The sequence below is a fragment of the Cryptomeria japonica genome, chromosome 2, assembly GCF_030272615.1.
Source record: "Cryptomeria japonica chromosome 2, Sugi_1.0, whole genome shotgun sequence".
NCBI classification, from domain to species: domain Eukaryota; kingdom Viridiplantae; phylum Streptophyta; class Pinopsida; order Cupressales; family Cupressaceae; genus Cryptomeria; species Cryptomeria japonica.
Window position 1 is genome coordinate 296,515,319 of NC_081406.1, and position 16,161 is coordinate 296,531,479.

The window sequence follows — 16,161 nt, forward strand, 5'->3', positions numbered from 1 at the left end:
AATCAGCTATGGTAGAGGAAATGAGGGATTGCAAGAGGGGTACGGTGATGGGGTGCTCTTCTAGGTACACCACTTCATGGGGGTGAGTAGATGGTCGCATGAGGCCAAGTGGGTACAGAGGGTACTGCCTTTGGGCTTAGAAGACATGGCCTTCTAGGGCACACTGTTGTAAATAATCTCATCCCTCTATCATGGTGAATCAACACACCAAGGAGTTCAATCATAGGAAGTGGGAAAAGGATGGCAAGATGAGGGGGAATGGGCTGTGAGACACCTCACTGGGTACACCACCTCATATGGATGGCACAGGCCACATGAGGCCAAGAGGGATGGTATATCCACTCTTGGTCCTAGGGTAGAGGATCCAAGACACCCTATCGAAGTCATCTTATCCTATGCTCTCCTATGGTTGAGCTTTGCCAAACATATTTAAACACCTTATGATTAAATTGATATTTCTGCTATGAACTTAATGGTGCTTAATTAAGATGGTCTGCTTATTGAATTATCGTTGTAAAAAGCTTCTAACCTGTTTTGCAGGACTTCAATCAGGTTAAAGGTGTTTCTAACCCAGCTTTGTTTATTTGGAAATTGAGATTTAGGGCTAAATTAGGGCATTCCCGAATAGGGGATATTACAGTTAGAGGCCAATGTGCAGGGAGAATGTTGAGTAGGTATTATTAGTGAATTGAGCAAAAAACAACAAAGGTTAAGAACTTGAAACTCTCTCAAAAACCTTGAATATATTGCAGAATATACACTTTTGGATACCTTGACCAGAAAACATATGCCTCTAATGAAAGGATATCTTAACTATCTGGGCTTCGGTTTCATGGGGTAAAAAGAAAAAGAAACACAGACCTCTCCTTTGAACATGCATGGGGATGGAATATTCATCTTCACAGTTATATAAGCCTTCATTATTCTTTCTCTCCCATTGGGAAGGCAAGATTCAAGTACAACTCTTGTTCAAAGCCCTCTTTCAAGCTCTCTGAACGGCGCAGTGAAGATGAGCATCTTTCATCATTAAAATCATAGGAGATATTATTGAAACTAAAAAGGACATCCTCTTACAACCCCATTGGAAGCTTGGGAAATCCTTTGACACCATGCTGAGCCTGCATCAAGTTTCTAGGTTTCTCCTCTCTTCTTGCAAGAACTAAGCTTAACTCAATGACAACTAAACTTGAGTTTGCTGTCTTTGAAACCGAAGCCCAAATCCATCGTGGCCAAAAAGAAAAACAATAAATGATTTGGTCTGAAAGATAACTTTCCTCTAAAAACTCTTCGAGCTGAATATATGTGAAAGGCTCTCCTTTCCTCTTACAACATGGAGCTAGAACTTAGGCATGAGGAGTTAAATGAATCTCCATATAGACTTGGCAAAATGAGGCTTCATTCAAACTCAAAGTTCTCAATCCAACCTGCTTTATGGAGTTCTTTAAGGAGGACGTGAGAAGCAAATGACTTTGACTTTCGGCTGCCTTAATATGACCATGCGACATGGACCATCATAAAAACATGGACAAGGCACTAGAAAGTCATTTAAAGTCTTGGGAACTTAAAACAAACCACCCATTTGACAAATAAATGCAAAAAATGGTAACATCTTTTGCGACCTCTGCAAATGTTTCTTTTGTTAAAACACAAAAGACCAGTTGCCTTGCATATCCATTGGCCTACGGAGTCACATAGACTTGAAATAAACTCAACTCGGACCTCAGCCTACTGCTGCTTACACCTCAAAAGGATAACAAACTGACCGGAACCACTGTTACAGCTGACCCAAAAGACTGAAAGACAACGTGCCTCAGCACTAGGAGGAAGAACGAAACTTAACTTTGTGCATCAGCACTTATTGAACTAAAAAACTTACCCTAACCTATGCTGACCAAATGACAACCATTTATACAAAACCATTAACAGGTCGACTGAAATAGCTGCCCTTTCTCGTTTACAATGCTTTTCATGTTTTTGAACAGCTAGAGAAAGACAAATCATGGATAAAAATCCAACAAACGGCTGCTTCGTTTCTTGAAGAACATATACAAGTTCACTTACTTTCTCATACTGAGCATGAACACTGCTGTTCAAGGGGGAAAAAGTGAGTTGGATGTGTTCTTGTTCAGCTGCAAGTCCATCTTCAGCTCTAGCTTCATGCTTGGGTGCAAGCACAACCTTTGATGTCTTGTTAGCTTCTCTAGCTAGATGACTGATAGGACATCCTTTTGAACAAACAAACTTAATACTCTCCTTGCTGGTCTTCTTCTTGTCAATTGCCTGTCCAACATCTTTCTGCTCAACAACTTTGTGTATATTAACTTCTCCAATTTGTGAAGCAAGGCTGTCCTGAATAACTTCGTCAAAGACCAACACTTCAACATGATATTTTATCCCTTCCAGCTGCTCAGAAGCTTGGTTTGATATTGACATGGGTATGCTCTCTTCATTTTTGTCAATGAAACAAGGAAGTTCATCAAATAAGAATGTGAAAGTTTCATTATCATTACCTCCTCTTTAATTGTTACCTTGCTGTCCCAACTGATTTTCTGGCATAGGCATTGATTTGTCTTCATCATCTTCAATGAAAGATGGTTCAAGCTCATTAAATAAATCAACCAACACTTCATTTTGAGCACCATTTTCTTGCTCTATACCTTGCTGCTTCAACTGGTTATACTCATCACTTAGCTGCAATAAACCTGATTTTTCTGTTTCTTCTTTAAACGAAGGCTCATCAGCTATAACTTGTTCCCTCTTTTACTTCATAAAACTCCTTGTTATGCTCATCAAACCCGCTCTCATGGTAAACGAGAGGATGTGTCCCCTTTTGGGATGTTCTTGGATCTTGCCCTAAAATCACAAATTTAATTAAAATAAGGAATGTAATATAATTAGAGCTATTTCTTTATTAATAGAATGTCATTATCGAAGTAAATCTTGGTTTAGGTCCTACAACCATGTTAGATAATATTTGAAATATAATTCATAAGACTATTCATTTCATTTCTATTAGGGTTAGGGATCCAACAACAAATATAAATGCATATATATCAATAATCATCTTATCCTAGTTAGATAAACCATGCAATAGCTTGTTGAACTTTAGAAATCAAGCATCAATAGTTCCATTTCCCATAATCAGCTATGGCAGGATTTGGAAAGGGAGAATCACAAAGGGAGCTTGACGACATGTTCAGCCCAATTAAGCCCAAGAGCATGGCGCATCCAACTCTAATATAGCTTGCCACTTGGCCAACAAGTGGTAGGAATATCTCATTATGACAATTCCATCACTTGGGGTGGCCTACTTAGTTCGAGGGAACCCGAGTTATTGAGGAAGACTGTTTAGCCCAATTAAGCCCAAGAGCGCGGAGCATCCAACTAAGACAATTTGCCCCTTGGCCCACAAATGGCAAGAACATCCAACTATGACAAATTCCATCCATTGGGGTGGCCTACTTGATTCGGGGGAACCCGTCTACTACGTCCACCTAACATATCTCCTTCCATTCCCTTAATGATTGCTTGTAGGAATAACGAATAGAAAAACTTATTAATTAAAGAAACATACTAAATTTACAAAGTTTATTAATAACTTGATAAAGATATATAATATAGATATAGATGCATATAAACATTTCATTTATTGCATACCAAATACTTGCTAATGCTCAATTTTGTTATTTACCTTACAATAAGCTGCTTGTATTCAGGTATATCTGCCTATTAGAAATCCTTCTTCTAATGCCTCTTTGAATGGTCGGTATGCTGCTTATATATGAAGGTATGTCTCTTCCCATGGACACCCTCCTTGCAAAAGTGGCGACTCAATCATATGTCCTTTGCCTCTAGTTAATAATGGTTATTGTGATTGCACTTCATCAAGGATTATTAATAATATTTGTCAATATTAAGCTTAAACACAATTCTTATCATATCCTAATCCATTCGCTATCATGCTAATTTGTATATGGATCGCTGCATTGATGTAGATTTAGAAAGGATCGCTGCCTTATCATCTTCTCTTATAATTACCGGCTGAATATATTAGTTTCTACAAAAAAATGTGAAGTCTTCATAATAAGACAAATTTTTGTGCGTTGTCACCCTCTTTTATGGTGGGGGCATGACATAGGACCATTGGGTAAAGATGAATGATGCTTGGACAAGAAGGTTGATTTGGTAGAAGATTTTGTTGAGTTTGAGGAGTTTCTTGGGGTATGAAAATGTCTTGAGCAAGCTGTTCTTGAAGAGTGGGCTAACTTCTCTCAAATATAGGTTCATGTAATTGAAAAGGCTGTTCTTGAGGGATGATAGCCTGATTTTACTCAAGTATAGGTTCCTGCAAAAGATGATAACTCCTAAAACTTGGAATTTCAAATTTAAGGGGCTTACTTAAGGATTTAGGAGGCTCTCTTTGCTTGAAGCTTGGAAAGTTGTATTCCAGAACCTCTTCTTTTGTAGGCTGATCTTGCAGATGTATAGGCTCTTGCTGACTTGGGATTTCAAATTGAGAAGACTTACTTGGAGATTGAATAGGCTTACCTTTTTTAAAACTTGAAAATTTGTGCTTAGGGACCTCTTCTACAAGCTGATTTGGAAAGAAAAAAGCTGATTGTGTGTTCAATGTTTGTATTTGAGCAAGCAAAAGCTTCATCTGCTCCTCTTTAATAGCAATCTCCCTTGCATGAGCTTCCTCATATTGCTCCCTTTTTTATCTCCATATCTTGCTGATATTGGTAAGGTTGATAGGCCGACTCATCTTGCTACAACTCAAACTCTTGTTGTCTCTTGATATCACCCAATTGCTTTGTCCAGTCCAGCAACATGCTTTTTTTCTTGCTAACCTCCTTACTATTCATTGTTTGGTGCTGACTTGGATAATAACCAAGCTGGTTTGGCATAAGTTTTGTTTCTTGAGGGTGATTTTGGACTTATTCTTTTTCTCTTCTTTCAAAAAAGAATCACAGCTGAAAGCACAAATGATTAATAAAGTAAACTAAATAAAGCAGCTAAGTTTCCTTGAAGGCACAAAGTCCTCTCTTGCATCTCCGGGATGGGAAAACAGAAAGAAAGCTCAAAGTTTTCAACTATCTACTCTCCTATCAACCTTTTTAGATGTGTTTTTTTGTTAACCAAACGCAGTATATAGCAACTCAAAGTCTAACTACATGATGCACCTCTTAAGCACGAACATAGAAAATAAAAGCAGCACAAAGTGTGCAAGTTACCCCCTTTGCTTGGGTGTCCTACAATAGTTTCAAATTTGACAAGCAGTTCAAAGTCTACAGTGTCAAATCTGAAAACCAATCTAAAACTCTAAATGCAATAAGCAGCTCAAAGTTTGCAAGATTGAGCTTGAATCCCTCTTGTATAACCCCTCAAAACTCACAATTAATCTCCAGAAAATGTCCTCACATAACACCTTGAATCAATACAAAGTTTGAAAGCAATTTGCCTCTTTTAATTGACTGCAATCTGATTTACAACTAAACTTGAAGTCTTGGAGTGTACATAAAAACTAACAGAGTCTTGTTGCATTGCCAAAAGATATATATTACAATAGACCCTCTCTGGTATATATAGGAGAGGAGCCTTGAGAAAAAGGTGGGAGGATCCCAACTAACTTGAGAAATTCTCTCAACCACAATGAATTATTCCAAATACAGTTCTAATTTAACTCAACTTGTAGTTGCTTTACATGTAATTACATTTTACAAAAATGCAAGTAAAAGTGACACTTGCAATTAAAAAACTTGCTTTTACGCGTAACTTGTCGAAACAAAATTACAAATGCATAATTGAAACTATTTTGTTTCTGTGTCTGAAGACACGATTCTAACTACATCATCTTTTGTCTGTGATGATCTTCATGTTGCTTCAAGATGCTAGAAATTGAAGTATTATAGATTGGTGAAGACATCTTGAGTCGGAACGGGAATTTGCATTCTTAATCATCTTTGTATCCTTGGCCAACGAACTTCAATCTTATCTTCTTGCTTGGGGTAGTACTGGCTTTTCAGGAGGGAAGTTCTTTGCAAGGCTGAGGTAAGAAGCCTATCTCTGTCCTGAAAGCATTCTATGCTCTCAATCATTCATATCACTTATCCATCTCCTTGTGTGGCTCCGTCATGTTGTTCTTTCTCCAATCTTGGAATATGCTTGCAAAATAAAGCTCGTGTCTTAATTTATTGATTTGGTAGGTTGTGTGTGCAAATAGGACTGACATGGGTGAGACAAAGGGACTGTACAAGTGGATGTAATGGACCCAGACTTTGCATTCATTTTTCGGACGAAGTCTTTTCTGTGTTCATTGTCATACTTGAAAACAGCCGAATTCGGATGGCACTTACCGGTCTAAGGGGATCCGCATGGATCACTTATGCATTTGGGGCTGACTTAAGTTGGGACAAGTACCGAGGTGCTTCGCAACTTGAGTGGTTATGCACTTGGCGGGCCGACTTCGTGGAACAAGTACCTAGGTGGCCGTAGATGTGTGTGGACCTATTTGGCTCACATTATGAGGGATTGCAAGTCCCTAGGCAAATCGCATGCTGAAGTAGGACCTATATTGGGCCGACTTGCTTAGCGTGTTGAGTCGACCGTTGGAAGCACACAGATCATCCTTCTGCTTGATTTTTGTGTGCCATGCAATCAAACCATTACAAGATCGATGGCGGGGAAAATGTTCATCCACCCGATGCATTTGTAGGCGGGCTTGGCTATATAAGGCGGGATGCCTTAGCCATTTGAAGCATGAAGAGGAGCGACATCTGAGAGTTCGGAGTGAGGCACAGTCAGGCGAAAGTGCGAGCAAGGTGAGCCGAGGAAGCCTGATTGTGGAGCTACAGACTAAGCTGGAAACTTTGAGTGGTTTCTTTGTAATAAGTCTGGCTAAGCACTTTGTTAGCTTAGACAACGCGACGACTAGTGTTTCTTAACACAACACACTTGGCTTTTGATTTTGTAATGCTGGTTTTACATAATAGAAAAGCATTCGTGTTCGCCCACCATCTTTTGTGTTCTTGTGCATACTGAGTTAGTGCATTGCATCCGACTACTTATTTCCGCATTCATTTGGATTCCGCATTGGCAACAATTCGCAGTATTAATTTCTAGGCTACATTGAGTTCCGATCTGAATAGGTACGAGAAGGCGTAGTTTGGGTTGGTTGTCTGCAAGCCTTTGCGCACATGAGATGATTAATGTCAATGCCACGCGGTTCTTGCTGATAAGGTCCGTGACAGTTGGTATCAGAGAAGAACTTTGCAAAGGATTTGCAAAGGAACTCAATGGCGGATCCTCAGGATGATGCACATCAAGAGGAAGTCGAGGAACAACAACAACACGATCAACATGGGTCGCGTACCAAGCGATGGCTCCAGGATCATGAGCAACAGATTTCTGATTTGGAGGCTTGGGAGGACCGATTTGATAGTATTGTATCAAGACTCGAGGTGATGCATGATGTCATGGATAGGATTCATCAGAGTGTGGAGGTTCACAGCGATGAGATCAAGTTTCTGAGAGAAGGGTAGTCACTTCACCATGCACTGCTTCAAGATGGAACGCAGGGATCCAAGACATCAGCACCGATTGTATCGTACGATGGTGATCAAGACGACAAAGTATTGGATAACTTCTTCTAGGATGTAGAAGAATACTTGTCGAGCGCACTTGAGTTGGTTGATGAGGCACAAGTTAGTAAGGTGGCCCCTTAGGGAGGTGTTCAACCTTATGAGAGCACACAACCTCTTTGCCAAGAGGGAGAAGTGTGACTTTGCACAGGAGGAGGTCCAGTTCTTGGGGCACATCGTGGGACAAGGTCAGATCCGACCTGATCCAGAAAAGCTTGCAGCGATTCAAGATTGGGAACCACTTCGGAATGTCCATGAGGTACGACAGTTTTTGGGACTGGCAAACTACTACAGGAAGTTTGTTACAGGCTACTCCAGGTTCGCAGGACCCTTGACCGACTTGTTGAAGAAGGAAAACAGGTGGATCTGGGGCGAGCAGCAGCAACATGCTTTCGAGGAGTTGAAGAGAAAGCTCACAGTGGAACCTGTGCTTGCATTGCCAAGATACAATGAACCATTTGAGGTTCAGATGGATGCTTCTGACTATGCGATCGGAGGAGTTCTGATGCATCATGGACACCCAGTTGCATACGAGTCAAGGAAACTTAACGACAAGGAGCGCAGATATTTTGCCCATGAGAAGGAGATGATAGCCATTGTTCACTGCCTTAGAGTTTGGGGACACTATTTTGGGAGTGCCTTTTGTAGTGAAGACGGACAACATCAGTTCGACTAACTTCAAAATGCAGGCCCAACTCACCCCGAAGCAAGCAAGGTGGCAGGAGTTCCTTGCAGAGTTCGATTTCGAGCTCGTGTACAACCCAAGAAGACACAATGTGGTTGCAGATGCTCTCAGTCGAAAGGAACGGTTGGGCACACAAAAGAACTTGGAAGGAGGTTCCAACCAAGTCACAGTGGCTAAAGATGTGCTAGATCGGATCAAGGAAGGACTTGAAAACGATTCTCAAGCCTATTAGATTGTCCTTCAAGTTTGTGCTGGGCAGACTAGGAGGTTTTCACTGCAAGATAAAATGCTCTACTATGCAGAGAACCATCTGTACATTCCAAAATGGAAGGAGTTGCACAGAGAGTTGTTACGTGAGTGTCATGATTCAACCTGGGCGGGCCACCCAGGGCAAAAGCAGACTTTGGCACTTATGGAATGCGACTTCTAACGGCCGAAGATGCGAGACGATGTTGAGCTCTATGTGAGGACTTGCCTCACCTACCAACAGGATAAGTCAGTTCATGAGTGGCTGGGTGGGTTGCTCCAACCTTTGCCAATACCTGTGCGGCCATGGACGAGTGTGAGTATGGACTTCATCACTCATCTATCAAATGTGGAAGGTTTCTCCAGCATTATGGTTGTTGTGGATCGGTTCAGCAAGTATGCTATTTTTGTTGCTTGCCAACAGCCATGTCCAGCTAAGCTAACGGTCGAGTAGTTTTTCAAGAATGTGGTTAAGTATTGGGGCATACCATTGAGCATTATTTTGGACAGGGATACTAGGTGTACATCGGTGTTTTGGACCGAGTTGTTCAAACTCGTGGGCACCAAACTTCTAATGAGTTCTTCTTATCATCTACAGACGGATGGACAGATTGATCGGATCAATGTGGTGTTGGAAGTCTACCTGAGGCATCTTGTGGATTCCGACCAAGGCAATTGGCCGAAGTTGCTTGACGCAGCTCAATTCAGTTATAATTTGCAGAAGAGTGAGTCTTCCAAGTACTCACCATTCGAGTTGGCGACAAGACATAGCCACTCACTCCGCATACAGTGATGCGTGGATATCAAAGAGGTGATGTTGATGCAGCAGACATTGTGTAGACTTGGAATGAGCACCATGTCTGCCGCATAGGCATCACCTCCTTGATATCCACGCATCACTGTATGCGAAGTGAGTGGCTGCTATCACGTCGCCAACTCGAATGGTGAGTACTTGGAAGACTCACTCTTCTGCAAATTATAGCTGAATTGAGCTGCATTAAGCAACTTCGGCCAATTGCCTTGGTCGAGATCCACAAAATGCCTCAGGTAGATTTCCAACACCGCATTGATCCGCTCAGTCTGTTCATCTGTCTGTGGATGATAAGCAGAACTCATTAGAAGTTTGGTGCCCAGGAGTTTGAACAACTCGGTCCAAAACTTCAATGTGAACCTGGTATACCTATCTGAAATAATGCTCTATGGTATGCCCCAGTACTTAATCACATTCTTGAAAAAGTACTCGACTGCTAGCTCAGCTGGACATGGCTGTTGGCAAGCAACAAAAATAGCATACTTGTTGAATTGATCCACAACAACCATAATGCTGGAGAAACCTTCCACATTCGGTAGCTGAGTGACGAAGTCCATACTCACACTCGTCCATGGCCGCACAGGTATTGGCAAAGGTTGGAGCAACCCACCCGGTCGCTCATGAACTGACTTATCCTGCTTGCAGGTGAGGCAAGTCCTCACATAGAGCTCAACATCGTCTCGCATCTTCGGCCAGTAGAAGCCGCGTTCCATAAGTGCCAAAGTCCACTTCTGCCCTGGGTGGCCCGCCCAGGTTGAATCATGACACTCACGTAACAACTCTATTTGCAACTCCTTCCATTTTGGAATGTACAAACGGTTCTTTGCATAGTAGAGCATTCCATCTTGCAGTGAAAACCTCCTAGTTCGCCCAACACGAACTTGAAGGACAATCTAATAGGCTTGAGAATCGTTCTCAAGTCCTTCCTTGATCCGATCTAGCACATCTTCAGCCATTGTGACTTGGCTGGAACCTCCTTCCAAGTTCTCTAGTGCGCCCAACTGTGCCTTTCGATTGAGAGCATCTGCAACCACATTGTGTCTTCCTGGGTTGTACACGAGCTCAAAGTCGAACTCTGCAAGGAACTCTTGCCACCTTGCTTGCTTCGGGGTGAGTTTGGCCTGCGTTTTGAAGTAAGTTGAACTGATGTTGTTCGTCTTCACTACAAAAGGCACTCCCAGAATATAGTGCCGCCAAACTCTAAGGCAGCGAACAATGGCTGTCATCTCCTTCTCATGGGCAGAATATCTGTGCTCCTTGTCGTTAAGTTTCCTTGACTCGTATGCAACTGAGTGTCCATGCTGCATCAAAACTCCTCCGATCGCATAGTCAGAAGCATCCATCTGAACCTCAAATGGTTCATTGTATCTTGGCAATGCAAGCACAGGTTCCACTGTGAGCTTGCTCTTCAACTCCTTGAAAGCATGTTGCTGTTGCTTGCCCCAGATCCACCTCTTTTCCTTCTTCAACAAGTCGGTCAAGGGTCCTGCGATCCTGGAGTAGCCTGCAACAAACTTCCTTTAGTAGTTCGCCAGTCCCAGAAACTGTCGTACCTCATGGACATTCCGAAGTGGTTCCCAATCCTGAATCGCTACAAGCTTTTCTGGATCAAGTCAGAATTGACCGTGTCCCATGATGTGCCCCAAGAACTGGACCTCCTCCTATGCAAAGTCACACTTCTCCCTCTTGGCAAAGAGGCTGTGTGCTCATCAAAAGGCTGAACACCTCCCTAAGGTGCTCCCTGTGTTCTACAAGAGTGCGACTATACACCAAGATGTCGTCCAAATATACAACAACACATTTATCTAGCAAGGGCCTAAACACATCATTCATTAGGGTGCTGAAAGTAGTTGGTGCATTGGTTAGGCCGAACAACATAACCAAAAATTCATAAGATCCATACCTTGTTGTGATAGCCGTCTTCTCTTCGTCACCCGGTGCGATGCGGATCGGGTAGTAGCCTTGCCTAAGATCCAACTTAGTGAAGTACCTGGCCTCCACAAGTCGATCGAAGCTATCCGCTATCAAGGGTAGAGGGTACTTATTCTTGATGGTCAGCTTGTTGAGCACTCGGTAGTCCATGCACAAACGAAGTGACCCATCCTTTTTTCGTTGATACAAGATTGGAGAAGCATAGGGTGAGCGAGAAGGCCGCAAGTATCTTGCCTCAACGAGCTCTGCAAGCTACTTCCTCAACTCTGCCATCTCAGGTCCTGAGAGGCGATAAGGAGCTCGAGCCGACGGTCTTGCTCTTGTCTCCAACTCAATCATGTGATCCACATGCCTCTTCGGTGGCAGTGTTGATGGTAACTTCTCTGGCATTACATCTGCGAACTACTTCAGAACATCCTCTACCGCGGATGGATAGACGAGCCAGATGGTTCGCCTTCATCCCATCCACCAAGTAAGGTAGCCAGGAAGAGTTCCTTAGTCGTTTTCCTTCCAACCCGCTTAGCACTTAGTGCACTCAGAATCTGAGTTGAGTCGCCTCGCCGCACTGTCGGAATCATACATGGTCGTGCCGGATCCAAGATCAAAACGCAACCCAAGTATTGGAGCCACCACAATTGCTGCTTGTCTCAGGTATGCTTGTCCCAAAATCAGATCGAACTCTTCCATTTCGATCGCCACAAGTTTGACTGGAGCCTGCCATGATCTGGTCCTCATGACAGCATTCTGGATCTCGCCACTGACCTTCTGTGCAACAGCAGTAACCGCCTTGAATTTAGTCTCAGTTAGATCCATCTTGAGCTCAAGTGACTTCACCTGGCTCACAGACATGTAATTATGTGTTGCCCCGGAATCAACCATCGCCAAGACCTTCTTTCCTCCAAAGAACGTCTCGATGAAGCATAAGTCGTGTTGACTTGATGCGCCTGCATTCAGATTTGCCATCTCTTGCAAAACATTCAACAACTGCAACACACCCATTTCGGGTTGGACCTTCTGGTTCTCGGTCAGCAACGAATTGATGTGAGTCCGCTCTGGGCACTCTCGAGCCCAGTGTCTAGGTTTCACACAAATGAAGCAACTATTATCTGCCTTCTTATCTTTAGCAGGTGTTTGATTCTTCGCTTTCTTGGGAGGGTGGTTCCTAGTCGGCTTACTCTTCTTTTGCTCATCCGCCTTCGGCTGTGGACCAACATTCCGCTTGTCCTTCTTCCAACGAAAGTTCTTGCGTCAATCTCCTGAGTCAGACCGCGCTCCGCCAAACCCTTTGGCTGCATCACCCTTATAATCCAACAAGCTGTCGGCCAAAGTAATCGCTTGAGCCAATGTTTGCACTTTTTGTCGTCGCATTTCATCGGTAGCCCAAGGTTGTAAGTTCCTCACGAACAAGTACAACTTCTCAAAGTTGTTTATCTTGGTGCATTCCAAGTCCAGTACTTGGAACTGTCGGACATAATCTCGAATCTTGCCGGTATGCTTCAGCTCATCAAAACGAGCTCGAGCCACCCAATCCGAATTGCCTGGATGGAACTGATCCTGCAAAGCTGTCTTCAGTTCGAGCCAATTCTTAATTGACCGTACTGCCTTTCCAGCTCGCTCGTCCGCCAGATGCATCCGCCACCAAAGCTTCACACTTCCAGTGAAGCACGAGGCCACCTTCCTGACTTGTGCCTCATCAACCAACTCAGGTGCGCTTGACAAATATTCTTCTACATCCCAGAAGAAGTTATCCAATACTTTGTCATCTTGATCACCATCATACGATCCAATCGGTGCTGATGTCTTGGATCCCTGCGTTCCATCTTGAAGCAGTGCATGGTGAAGTGACTTCCCTTCTCTCAGAAACTTGATCTCATCGCTGTGAACCTCCACACTTCGATGAATCCTATCCATGACATCATGCATCACCTCGAGTCTTGATACAATACCATCAAATCGGTCCTCCCAAGCCTCCAAATCAGAAATCCGCTGCTCATGATCCTGGAGCCATCGCTTGGTACGCGACCCACGCTGATCGTGCTTCTGTTGTTCCTCGACTTCCTCTTGATGTGCATAATCCTGAGGGTCCGCCATTGAGTTCCTTTGCAAATCCTTTGCAAAGGTCTGCTCTGATACCAACTATCATGGACCTTATCAGCAAGACCCGCGCGACACTGACATTAATTGTCTAGGTTCGCAAAGGCCTGCAGACAACCAACCCAGACTACGCCTTCTCGTACCTATTTGGATTGGAACTCAATGTCGCCGAGAAATCAATACTGCAAATTGTTGCCAATGCGGAATCCAAATGAATGCGGAAATGAGTAGTCGGATGCAATGCACTAACTCAGTATGCACAAGAACACAAAAGATGGTGGGCGAACACGAATGCTTTTCTATTATGTAAAACCAACATTACAAAATCAAAAGCCAAGTGTGTTGTGCTAAGAAACACTAGTCGCTGCGTTGTTTGAGCTAACAAAGTGCTTAGCCAGACTTATTACAAAGAAACCACTCAGAGCTTCCAGCTCAATCCGTAGCTCCACAATCAGACTTCCTCGGCTTGCTTTGCTCACACTTTCGCCTGACTGTACCTCGCCCCGAACTCTCAGATGTCGCTCCTCTTCATGCTTCAAATGGCTAAGGCATCCTGCCTTATATAGCCAAGCCTGCCTACAAATGCATCGGATGGATGAACATTTTCCCCGCCATCAATCTTGTAACGGCTTGATCGCATGGCACACAAAAATCAAACAAAGGATGATCCGTGTGCTTCCAACGATCGGCTCAACACGCTACGCAAGTCGGCCCAATATAGGTCCTACTTCAGCATGCGATCCGCCTAGGGACTTGCAATCCCCCATAACACGCGCCAAATAGGTCCGCACCCATCTGCGGCCACCTATGTACTTGTTCCACTTAAGTCGGCCCCAAATGCTTAAGTGATCCATGCAGATCCCCTTGGACCGATAAGTGCCATCTGAATTTGGCTAAGTGTTCAAGTATGACAATGAACATAGAAAAGACTTCGTCCCAAAAATGAATGCAAAGTCTGGGTCCGTTACATCCGAGCCAAAGCTCAATTTCGGGTTTTGAAGACTGCATTACATGTGTGGAAAAACAAGAGCATTGATTTGCAATTGTGGAGAATGAACATCCAACTTCATATGTGTAATTGGAAAATACAAGTTTTCACTTGTAATTGGACCCTAGAGACTCATTTTCAAGTGTTTTTTATTGCATTTTGGACCAATTTCGGGTTTTGGAAGGCTGACTGCAAGTGCAAGTATTCACATGAGGCTAACTTCGACATGGTGAAAGGCCATACAAACCCGAAACCAAGCATTTTCCTGATGGGAAAAGCGTAAACTTGTCAAATATCACTACTTGTAATCGGGTTTCAAAATCTCGATTACAAGTAAAATGAAAATTTACTTGAAGGGAAGAACATAAGCTTGTCTTATTGGGAATGCACATAGACATCTCTGATAGTTATGGCCATAATTGATTGGTATGAGAGGCAAATTTAACTTGTAATGCAATGAGAAAAACTTTGCAAATCATCCATAATGGGAGTGAAACAATGGAGATGAAGAACTTTGACATTTGGAATAAAAGAAATGTGGAGATTCGACCATGGAGGGAAGATACAAAAGTTTCTTTGGAAAATCATTTACTTGCTTTTACTTATGGATAGAAAATGTTTTCATTAAACCCTAACTGTTTGGGCAAAGAAAGAAATGCATCAATAAACGGTAACAAAAATCTGTACCATGTCTTAGCAAATCTGACCTTGTAACCTAGCAACAAAGACTCAACTCTTCCTTAAAACGTGAAGAGAAGATGAAAACGCATACCAAAACGCCTCCTCTACACACGTGGCCATGAAAGAAGAGGAGAAAACCAACTAAAAAACTGCCAAAACATGGCATGAATAGGGTGAGAAACAAGGATTAACTGAAGTTGCAGATCTACCAAGTGTTCTTCATGCCAAAAATCTCTCCACTCGGGGTTCATATGAGCAAGAGCAAGTTTAAAATCCATTTCAAAACTGATTTCGACTTTTTCATGGCTCATTACAAGTTACTTTTTAAAAATAACTACATAAAACTCACCAAAAGACTTGTAATCGGGTTTTAAAACGTACAAAACAAAGAAAAATAAAGGAAAGAGTAGGAACTTTAAAGGGTAATTACAAGTTCTTATAAACTTGTAATTTTAAATTCACTTGTAATATGCTCAAAAAGTCCCTACAGAATGGAAAAGAAACAACAAGTTACAAGTTACACATCTTTAAAAGATTTCACTTGTAACTGTTTGAAAAAGTTCCAATTACTTTGAAAGCAAAAGTTTCTTTCTTGCAAAAGAAAGAAAATTTCCCACTCCAAGTTCAAAGATCAAAACCTGATTTTGGAGGAAAGACCAAACAAATGAACTCAATGTGATGAAATTTGAAACATGGATCAAGGATGAACCAAAGATTAGTTCAGTTCAAAAAGAAGCAAGAATTTTGCTTCAAAAAGTGTGCCTTAGAGTAAAATCTCCAACTTATAGTTATTGCTTTGAAATCCGAAATTGAAGAAAAACCCAACTTTAGGACAATGAAAATTGACAAAAATGGAGGTGAAGGACTTGGATTCATCAATGGATTCCTAGGTGATGGAAAAATGCCTTGGAAAACGTATCTAGAGCCTTAAAATCTCAAATTTCAAGCAAAAATCTCCTACTTGCAATGACTGCTCTGAAACCCGAAATTGCACAGAAAGCTAGGAAAATGAAGGCCAAAACTCACCAAAACCTAGACAACGATGGCAAAGACACCCCTTGATGATTTGACACTAACAAATGTG

At 42.4% G+C, this 16,161-nt stretch overlaps 1 protein-coding gene across 18 annotated transcripts in view; it reads left to right on the top strand.

Annotated features, from left to right (window-relative positions):
- Positions 1-16,161, top strand: part of LOC131032586 (uncharacterized) — a 94,495-nt gene that overhangs the window by 47,480 nt on the left and 30,854 nt on the right. For 9 of the 18 annotated variants that reach the window (XR_009371526.1, XR_009371527.1, XR_009371525.1 and 6 more), the window contains one exon: positions 3,717-3,787. The exons of the other annotated variants lie outside the window; for them this stretch is intronic. Coding sequence is in view for 3 of the 9 variants with exons in the window: in XM_059216594.1 (XP_059072577.1) it covers positions 3,717-3,785 (69 nt within the window). In the remaining 6 variants the exon portion in view is untranslated. The remainder of the gene's footprint in view (positions 1-3,716; positions 3,788-16,161) is intronic. 18 annotated transcript variants of the gene reach the window in all.